Source organism: Oncorhynchus tshawytscha, linkage group LG31 (genome assembly GCF_018296145.1).
Source record: "Oncorhynchus tshawytscha isolate Ot180627B linkage group LG31, Otsh_v2.0, whole genome shotgun sequence".
NCBI lineage: Eukaryota > Metazoa > Chordata > Actinopteri > Salmoniformes > Salmonidae > Oncorhynchus > Oncorhynchus tshawytscha.
The window spans coordinates 14,716,891-14,727,488 of record NC_056459.1 but is presented as its reverse complement, the minus strand read 5'-3'; the positions used below and the strand labels follow the sequence as shown (position 1 = coordinate 14,727,488).

Sequence of the window (10,598 nt, the reverse complement as noted above, 5' to 3'; positions counted from 1 at the left end):
AAAAATAGCTAAAGTGGGTCTTTCAGCACCAGAGGGAAATGTCCCCCCCACATCTTTTGGGGAACAACCGCATGAGTAGGGCACTGCCAATGAGGTACTGCCCAAATTGGTAATGTCAACATATTACATAATTGTCTGCACCATTTGAAGGGAGCTTCCAAGCTACAAAGTAGACCTTTGTTGATTATCTGAAGCAGTTCATTCTTAGTTTGTTTTGTACATTGTATATGCTCTGGCAAACATCCGTGGTATGGTTTCCAATCAGGTTTAATATGCAGGCAATACTGAGTTACCGAACTGCAGACACAAATAGGATAGGGCAGTTTTTAAAAACCTGATTGTGTAGCCCACTTCAAATGCTTTTGCTGATAATACAGAATATTACATATTTGAAATGAAAGGCACCAAGACCCATAGACATATAACCCCTCAAACATTTGAATAATGCTGTCAGTGCTATGCCATTGACATTGCTTCTCCTTGTTTGAAACAGGTTAAACACACAGGCAGGAAAGTTTTCGTTCCATGATACCACGTTCTGGACACATCCATGCGAAAGAATGTCCCTGATGAGCCCATGTTCTGGAGTTTTTGTTGTTGTATTTGCGGCGTTTTATACCATTGGGACTTAAATGACATTTTACATTTAGACTCCACGTAGAAGCTATACAGCAGGCTAAAATCTAGGCCACTTCGTTTTTGATGTATTTCAACTGGACTTCTCATTTTTTCTTTTTCCGGCTTAAGAGGGTGTGGTTTTTCAGAAAGTAATTTCGTCAGTATTTTGTGCCTCGGTATTCTTCTCTCGAAACCAACAGGTTATAGGCTACTACTGTGTTAACCTATTGAAACAATTTCACCAGCATGTGAAACAGAGAGCAATCTAAACTTGACTAGAAACAGTTACATGGTGACTCTTCTGAAAGGCATGACGGACAGTTCGCAGTCAATCAGACGTCCAACCCAAAGTTTCCCGTAGCCAAGATAAATACCATATTTCTTCTCTGTCCTCTGCTGGTAACCACCGCCTACTTACTTGCCATTGGACAACTCTTGTTCATATTGGACACACATCTGTTGCATTCCAGTATATGAGTGGATGACAAGGCTGACACCGGTCGGGGAGGCGTGACGTCCGATGACTGTCGGAGGGGCACAGGGACTGAGACAGTCGGACGATCATCACATCTTGAAGGTGAAAGAACCTGCCGACTGTCCTGCGTCTCCAGGAGCCGTCTGGTGTAGTCTAATAAAGTAGGTCTACAGCAGCAGCCTTGAAGAGGAAGAACCACATGCATTGGTATTTCCTCCCTCTTGTCTTGCGCAATATTTTCTAACTTTTTACTTCTCAGGTTAAACAATGTACGCAAGAAAGAGCACAACTTATTTTAGTGTAGCCTATACCAAATGAAACTGAATGTATGTCAACGTTCCCTCAATTTTTGCTGGCACTGAGCAAATTTCATGTCAGCTGAGCGCAAACCTGAACGTTGTGAAAATTCTGTGCAGCTTCCAGCACGCGTTTACTGTGAACACTGGGCGTACCTGCTTCAAGTTACTGTTTTAACAGTGGCCAAGTAGTCTTCTGCGGTTATTTGATCACGATGTAGTGGCCTACTGTCAAAAACAATGGAGAAAATGCATCCCATAACATTTTAACATGGAAATAGCTGTTCTATCATTCAGCCTACAGTAGCAGCCAATGTGTGGTGTTCAATGTAGGCCTACATTCCATGATACTTATGAAAAAAACATGCAGGGCTTGACATTAACCGGTTTATCCACTTGTCCTTCAGACAAGGAGGTGACTGAAAATGTTGTGGTGTTTGATGCAAGAAACCACTTTACAAAATAAAATGCATTATAATTCCCACACCATTATTAGATAGAATCAGACAAATTATGCTACCCTCTACCTATTGGCTACTTAGCTTATTAAAGCCTGTCTCAAAATACAACACTGCCCCTTTAAGACCCTGACAAACTCTTTGCCTGACTCGCTTTTCAAAGATGTCTAGAAATGTACACATTCTGTGCTCTTATAAGAAGTAGTCACTCCCCTATTGCTGACTACACATTTTCTATAACTGGGCTAATAACTCAATAACTAGCACAGGATATGAACAAAATGTGGCTACATGCAGCTCTTGCTTTGATCTCAAAACAAGTGCATCTACTCATGGCCACAGCTCAGCTGTAAACATAGTCCAGTTCAAAGTAAATGGCACATATCCATATAGCAATGGTGAATTTGCATATAGGCCTACTGCAGCTCTGATTGGCTATGCCGCACCTGTCTGTGTAGAGTATGGGCTGAGTTGTGCACAATAGAATCCTACTCCTATGCCTACAACAAAATATCTTGCTTGGTTCGTTTTGTTTCGGTATGTTGCATTGAAATGGCTAATATTGCTTTGATTCGATCACTATTACCACAGTAAAGGGAAACATTTATAGTGTTATTTAACAGGGAAAACTATAGAAAGGTCAGTGAAATTCTTCTCTCCATGGGCAGATATTCTGCGCTTCGTGCGGCAGTCCCTGGGAGCTGCACTGCAGTTTAGAGGGAACATTGGTCAACATTTTAAGTTTTAGTATTTGATGGGGTGAAATGTGTTTTTCTGATTTGTGGAAGAGAGCAGTCAGAAAGTATATTTCTCACTGATTGTTCTGCCTGCCTCTCCTTTTGTCACCTACTAAAACATGGGAGATGCTGAAGGGAGAAATGTATACTGTAGGTCTTGTGAGGTCTTGAGTTAGTTATTATTGGGTGTCAACCAGTTGCTGTCAGTGACATTTAAGATGAGGGCAGATAAGCGTTCTTTTTTTGAGCATTGCCTTATTTCTATTACAGCATATTGGATGACTTTCATTAATATTCCATTCACCCAGCTCAATGTAATATCAATATGTTTAGGCTACTACATGATATTAGAATTTTCCCTATACCCATCACGAGGTTTCTACAACCTAGCCTATGAATGAAAGTTTACAACAAACAAATTTGAGTAATCAAGGTGACAGACAGTGATTACATTCAATAACACCTTGCACACTCTTGCCTGCATCTAGCTGATGTAGGGAGTAATCATTAGTCCAACAGTTGCAAACAAGAATTTCTATTGTACAATTCTTGAATTAGTTAACTTTTTACCCCATTTTCTCTCCAATTTCGTGATATCCAATTGGAAGTTACAGTCTTGTCCCATTTCTGCAATTCCTGACTCGGCAGAGGCGAAGGTCGAGTGTAGTGATGCCTCCAGCACTGCGATGCAGAGCCTTAGACCGCTGCACCACTCGGGAGGAAAATTTCTGTAATTTTATCCCCATTTTGTTCCGCTTTCTTCCGTTTTAATAAACGTTGTTCAACAGAATCGGCGGAATGAACATATCCCTGATCACACACAAACGCAGTTCACTATCATAGCAGCTGCATACAAACAGCATGAGCAATTGTTTGTTGCATTATTCCTTCTCTCATCTTCATGCTCTCCTCCTCTCACTTTGTCCCTTTGCTTGTGGACTTCAGTGCACAACACGTCAGCTGTCTGTAAACAGGTGAAAAAACCTTTTCAAGCCAAACGATTTCATAACTGCTACACACAGCCTAAGTCATTGTCACCATATTAGCTAATCAACCTATCTACTAGAACTAATGCATTAGTAAACCTGCTACAATCATGCAGTAGAGTGTACAGTCAAGCAATCAGTTTTGCAGTTACACCGGCTGGCCCCGGTGGGAATAAATTAATAAAACCAAAAGCTTACCTTTACTTGGAAGAGTTGGTTTTGGATCGCCATAGCCAGCTAGCTAACATAGCATCTCTCTCTGTTTGAGCTGGGTGTTTGAATAGGCTAAACGAGCTGCTGCATTTGCTAGCTAAGTGAAAGTGAAAAAAATACATCTCTCTCTCTTGCTTCTCCTTAATTTTTTTTATTTAAAAAAATATTAAAAACTGTTCCAATATTGTCTTTCTCTCTCTGAGTCAACTACTCACCACATTGTATGCACTGCACTGCAGTGCTAGTTAGCTAGCTGTAGCTTATGCTTTCAGTAATAGATTCATTCACTGATCCTTTAATTGGGTGAACAACATGCCAGTTCATGCTGCAAGAGCTTTGATAAGTTGGAGGACATCCTCTGGAAGTTGTCATAACTACTTTGTAAGTCTATGGAAGGGGGTGAGAACCATGAGCCTCCTAGGTTTTGTATTGAAGTCAATGTATCTAGAGGAGGACAGACGCTATCTGTCCTCCGGCTACACCATGGTGCTACCCTACAGAGTGCTGCTGAGGCTATTGTAGGCCTTCATTGCAAAACTGTGTTTTTAATAAATGATTTGGTGACGTGAATATATTTAGTATAGTTTAATCTAAATATGATAACTTTTTTAATGTTTCACTTTTTATTTATATGAAATTCACTGAGGAGGAGGGTCCTTCCTCTGAGGAGCCTCCACGGGTGTCAACAATATTTTTCATCTACGGGTGCCACAGTGTAAGTCCCTCAGTCTCATAAACCATAGGCAAATACTTGACAGGGTTGAAAATAGGAAATATGTGTTGATTAAATTATATTACTTGACTGCATATGCCTTGTTATCATGTCATCCTTTTTTAAGGATCCCGTTTTTGAAAGTGTTGCAACTAAGTTCATAAGCAACTCTGTTTTATCAGATATGGGCATGTGGCCAATATCTACTAAAAAAAGTTTAAGTTACTGTGTAAACATGTCTGATAGTGCTTTGTGGTTGGATGACATACATATGCTGTATGCTTCTGAAAATACATTCTTTCACCAGTTCAGGAAATTAAAACTTGATTTCTTGATTAAAAACAGATTTGCGTGTTTAATTGGTACGCTCCCAATGACATTTTACGTTCTAGTCATTTAGCAGACGGTCTTATTCAGAATGATTTACTGGAGCAATTAAAGTTCAGTTTATACATCGCACTGCTCAGGAAGATCTCTGCCCTCTGTTCATCTTCAAGGTTGAAGAGTTCATGTTGTTCTTCCTACTGTTCCTCTCCCTCCAATGTTAACTGCATATTAGTTGCAGATTAAGGCTAACTACTGTTAATAAATTGTCAGGTCTGCTGCAGGAATCGAAACATGTCTGGTGTATTCTGGCCTCCTGTCCCAGGCCATGGTGTCTTAGCCAGGTAGGGCCAGCATAAAGGGTGTCCTCTGTTTGCCTGGTTAAACCAAACTGAACATGAACTCACCAGGCTAGTCCTCTCTACTGAGGTGGCAGCATTTTATAAAGGAACTGTTAAAGAAGAGACCTTCACTTGGACTAGACTCATTTTAAAGTAATTGAACTGCTGAAGCAAGTAATGTGATGTGTTCATTTAAAAATATATATATAATAATTTATTGCCATTTCCTTCAACATTCAAAGTTTTTCTAGCCTGCGCTGATTGCCAATTGCACACACCCCAAATGCTTATTGTCTTGCTGATTTTTTTCATTTCGTGTTGGCATACTGACACAGGTGCACATAATTGAACCTAATTGAACTTTTTTAACCTGTGTGTCAGTTATGTTTGCCAATAGTTTTACTTGCGCTGCAGTTTTCAAATAAATTGTCATTTTGAACATCTTTTTGTTCTTAGTTATTGCTTTTTAAGCCTTTTAAGTGTCAGCATGTCTTTCTAATGGTGTTACCCTCCTTCTCTTTCAGTTGCCAGTCTCCTGAAGCTGCCCAGTCAGCAACAACAACAGTCCCCCCGTCAAACTATCCCTCATGGCAACGATCGCTATGGAGCGGATTGGGCGTCTGTTCATCAACCTCCAGCAGGTAAGGGCGTTGCCCCAGATGCTGACAGAGGCCACCCCCTCCATGCCAGGCACGCTACGGGACACTGAAGTTCCCGGATTCTTCAGAGAGCGCTACATCCACGCCGGCTACCGACCGCTCCACCAGGGCTGGAGGTACTGTAACATGTACTACATTACCCATAATGCTACGTACATCATATCTGGTTTTATCATAGTAAAGACGTCTCTTAAAGAAGCGAACATAATGTTGTCCCGTCTCCTGATCAATACAGGTACTACTTCCTGTCGCTGTTCCAGCGTCACAACGAGACCATCAACGTGTGGACCCACCTGCTAGGGTCTCTTCTGGTTCTGGTCAAGTTCCTACAGCTAGCTGAGACGGTGGACTTCATCGATGACGCCCACGCCTGGCCCCTCCTCATTCTCCTGCTGTCCTCCCTGGTCTACATGGCCTGCAGCACTGTAGCCCACCTCCTGGCCGCCAAATCGGAGTTCTACCACTACTGCTTCTTCTTCCTGGATTATGTAGGAGTGGCTCAGTATCAGTACGGCAGCGCCGTGGCTCACTTCTACTATGCTGTGGAACCAAACTACCACCAGTGGGTCTCCCCAGTCTTCATGCCCACTGCCACCTTCCTCTGCTGCCTGTCCTGCCTGGGCTGCTGCTATGGGAAGTATCGCAACTACAGCCTGCGGGTCTGGGTCCGGAAGGTGGGCCAGGTGATTCCCTCGGCTATGGCCTATGCCTGGGATACTAGTCCGGTGTTCCACCGCCTCCTCCAGTCCCTCTGGACCACGTCGCACAGTGATGACATCGCTGCCCCCGCCAGTGGCATAGTCGGCGACCCGGCTATATCCTTCCATGGGAGCCAGGTAGCCTTCTTCCTGTCCAGTGCGTTCTTCTTCACCAACCCACTCCCAGAGCGTCTGTTCCCAGGCCACTGTGACTTCCTGGGGCAGGGCCACCAGCTGTTCCACGTCTTCCTGGTTATCTGTACTCTCTGTCAGATCCAGGCCTCTCACCTGGACTACCTGGGCCGACGGCCACTCTACACACAGCTACACGGAGAGGGAGCATCCACTGTCTATCTGGTGCAGTATGGAGCCACGCTGGTGGCCTGTGTCTGCATAGCAGTCTTCATTGCAAGGAAAGCAAAACGGTTGCTTAACTGCAGAGACAAGTCCAAGTGAACTGGGTAGGTCACTGTGTAGGAGACTTACAATCACTTCCCTGTGGGCAAAACTGGTTGAAATGAGTTGACGTTATTACAGCCAAAAACTTTTGCCCAGTTTTGCCCGCTGGGTTGGTACCGAAGTGTTCAATGTGGCCTTGTTCGACTCGACACAAACTGCCTTCCTTAGCCTGCTCGAGTTTGCTTCTATAATATAATGTTTCTCTACAGCACCTGTGACCTTGACGATGACAGAAGTATTGTCTAATCATGTCTCAATGCTTTTGTTACATTTGTGCTAGTTTTGTTCCATTATGTTTTTTTTTTTTTTTTTTTACAACAACGTATGTCTAACTACTGCCAAGAAACATTGTGATATGAGTCCTTGTCAGCACTCAAACAATGAAATGAATTGATCTTAAAGGGATAGTTTATTCACTTTCAAAGTAGGATTATGTTGGAAAAGGAAGCATACTGTGTAGTGGGTGTGGTTCTGAATATCAACAATACTGCTAACTATGCTTTTTATAGGAGTTTCACATTTTAATGCCAGGCCGATCAATTTATCCACGTCTAGAGCACTTTTATAGGCAGACAAATTGACTTACCCACATTGCACTTTTTCACCTATGAGAGTATAAACTGAGTATTTCTCATGTGGGGTCGCAAATCAAGGCTGTACTGGACCAATTGCTGAGAAAGTGTATTAATGAATCCGTCAATGTAAACCTTATGTAAGATTAGACATGCACGTACAGTGGCAAGAAAAGTAGGTGAACCCTTTGGAATTACATGGATTTCAATTTGATCTTCTAAGTCACAACAATAGACAAACACCGTCTGCTTAAACTAACACACAAATTATTGTATTTTTCTTGTCTATATTGAACACATAATTTAAACATTGAGTGTAGGTTGGAAAAAGTACGTTAATCCCTAGGCTAATGACTTCTCCAAAAGCTAATTGGAGTCAGGAGTCAGCTAACCTGGAGTCCAGTCAATGAGATGAGATTGGAGATGTTGGTTAGAGCTGCCTAGCCCTATAAAAAAAAGTTAGCTGTTCACAAGAACCATTGCCTTATGTGAACCATGCCGTGTTACCAACGTATATTTAAAAGCCTTGATGTTCATCAGTCCACAGTAAGACAAATTGTCTATAAATGGAGAAGGTTCAACACTGTTGCTACTCTCCCTAGGAGTGGCCGTAAGGGAAAGATGACTGCAAGAGCACAGCGCAGAATGCTCAATGACGTTAAGAATCCTAGAGTGTCAGCTGAAGAATTACGGAAATCTCTGGAACACTCTAACATCTCTGTTGACGAGTTTACGATACATAAAACACTAAACAAGAATGGTGTTCATGGGAGGACACCATGGAAGAAGCCACTGTTGTTCAAAAATAACATTGCTGCACGTCTGAAGTTTGCAAACGTGCACCTGGATTTTCCACAACGCTACTGGCAAAATATTCTGTGGACAGAAAGTGGAGTTGTTTGCAAGGAACACACAACACTATGTGTGGAGAAAAAAAGGCACAGCACACCAACATCAAAATATTATCCCAACTGTAAAGTATGGTGGAGGGAGCATCATGGTTTGGGGCTGCTTTGCTGCCTCAGGACCTGGGCAGCTTGCTATCACTGACAGAAAAACTATTTTGTTTTTGCAGGAGAATGTAAGGCTATCTGCCAATTGAAGCTCAACAGAAGTTGGGTGATGCAACAGGACAACGAAGAAAATACGCCTCTGGAGTGGCCCAGTCAGAGTCCTGACCTCAACCCAATTGAGATGCTGAGGCATGACCTCAGGAGAGCAGTTCACACCAGACATCCCAAGAATATTGCTGAACTGAAACAGTTTTGTAAAGAGGGATGGTCCAAAATTCCTCCTGACCGTTGTGCAGGTCTGATCCGCCACTACAGAAAACGTTCAGTTGAGGTTATTGCTGCCAATGGAGGGTCAACCAGTTAATAAATCCAAGGGTTCACATACTTTTTGCACCCTGCACTGTGAATGTTTACACGGTGTGTTCAATAAAGTCATGAAAACGTATAATTGTTTGTGTTATTAGTTTAAACAGACGGTCTATTGTTGTGACTTAGATCAGATAAAACTTGACAAATTTTATGCAGAAATCCAGGTAATTCCGAAGGGTTCACATACTTTTCTTGCCACTGTATGCACACAGTATATTTTTATAGTAAACACCTTGTGTAGTCACTGTATTATGTCAACATGCTCTTGTTGTGCCTTGAGAGTATTTATCTTTTACATAACGGGAGATGACGAAGCCTATCACTAGCCTGGTCCCAGATCGTTTTTTTGCTGTCTTGTCAACTCTTATTGTCATAGCGCAAACCAATCTGGATCCGGGCTAGATCTATCACTGAACAAAGCTAATTAGAACGTCAACTTTTATAGTCTTTTCTATATTGGGGCGGGGGGGCGGGTGAATCTAACTGCTTTTTTTCTTTATGTATTTGTCACTTTGCTGAAACAGTTGTTTTTACTTGCTCACTTTAATCCTAGACTATATTTGCTTAGTTGTTCTCTGGTCTGGAAAAGTCCTGACCTTGTGTTGACTGAGTTTTGAAAGCTACTGTGTCATATTGAACATTTTCAATTGACATGGTGTCAAATGATGTATGTAACGGTTGTGATTGTACAGTAATACATGACTAGTTTATAATCTGTAAATTGTTGGTGCGTTTACCCTGTCTTCCCACTGCCAGGACTGGTAAGGACACTCTCTCTCTCTCTCTCTCTCTCTCTCCACAGTACTGTGATGCAATCCGGCTTTGTTAATGTTTACCCTTTGTCCATTACTCTCTGATTTCCAATTGTTTTGAACGCGGCAGAAGTCATGCTGGATTGACAGCATGGTCAATGTATTCAACCTATTCTAGCCCATGGTGTTGAATGTTTATCTTGGAAAAGAGACCTTTAAACCCTGACTTGGACCACACACCCACTCCACTGAATAGCAGGATAGTGATTGCTTTGCAACACTTGCAGTTAGCCACTGCTTCCTTCCAAAACACAACTTGTGTAATGTTTATGTCCAATGGCCGATGAGCACCGATACGTTGTATCTATAATTTATCTTCACAGGATTGAAAAGGATTTGCAAGTAATTCATTGATTCATTATGAAGACTGCTTGCTAGCTAAGAGTTAGAAAGTATGACGTTGACATGATCAGTACAATCAAAGATAGGATAGATATTACATCATTTTATCTGTGGCCAATGACCATGAGCCTTCTTGGATGGGCACTTCTATTGTAACTTTATGGCAGCACCCAAGGGGCTTGAATTCTTTTACTCTGCCCATAGTTTTTGAGGTGACGTAGTATCCCCATGAGTGACGGAACACTGAGCCAATCACGGCGTAACTAGAGAACATTACCAACCCCTAAGCTCTGTATTTTCCACCACCACAGAAAGCTGAGCTAGGCTTAAACACCTGCATTTTGGAGCTGCCTTGCTCAAGAAAGCAAAACAAGAGCATGTTTGTATGCGGCTTTATTAACTCAATAATTGTTAGTTTATACATTGTTTGCAAACTGATATGTGACATATTAATGCCCCCCAAAATATTTTATATATAAAATGTGTGTACCAGTCAAAGGTTTGGACACACTGA

The 10,598-nt window shown here is 42.1% G+C and overlaps 1 protein-coding gene across 5 annotated transcripts; it reads left to right on the top strand.

The window, feature by feature from the left end:
• Positions 1-522: 522 nt before the first annotated feature.
• Positions 523-8,682, top strand: LOC112229660 (membrane progestin receptor alpha-B). Of its 5 annotated transcripts, XM_024395608.2 has the most exons (4): positions 523-1,300; positions 5,685-5,935; positions 6,055-6,978; positions 8,624-8,682. In XM_024395608.2, exons 2-3 carry the CDS (start codon positions 5,748-5,750, stop codon positions 6,971-6,973), a joined length of 1,107 nt encoding a protein of 368 aa, XP_024251376.1. In that variant the 5' UTR covers positions 523-1,300; positions 5,685-5,747; the 3' UTR covers positions 6,974-6,978; positions 8,624-8,682. The 5 variants fall into 5 exon arrangements, with proteins under 5 accessions (XP_024251376.1, XP_024251377.1, XP_042166173.1 ...); XM_024395609.2 differs by lacking the exon at positions 8,624-8,682 and having other exon boundaries at positions 524-1,254; positions 6,055-7,289; XM_042310239.1 differs by lacking the exon at positions 8,624-8,682 and having other exon boundaries at positions 524-1,300; positions 6,055-7,289.
• The last annotated feature ends 1,916 nt before the right edge of the window (positions 8,683-10,598 follow it).

What these genes read in the sequence shown, in the direction of transcription:
- LOC112229660 (XM_024395608.2), top strand. Translation starts at nt 5,748, where the DNA reads ATGGCAACGATCGCTATGGAGCGGATTGGGCGTCTGTTCATCAACCTC. An exon ending in CCGCTCCACCAGGGCTGGAG is followed by an intron (nt 5,936 to 6,054) that starts GTACTGTAACAT and finishes TGATCAATACAG; the next exon opens with GTACTACTTCCTGTCGCTGT.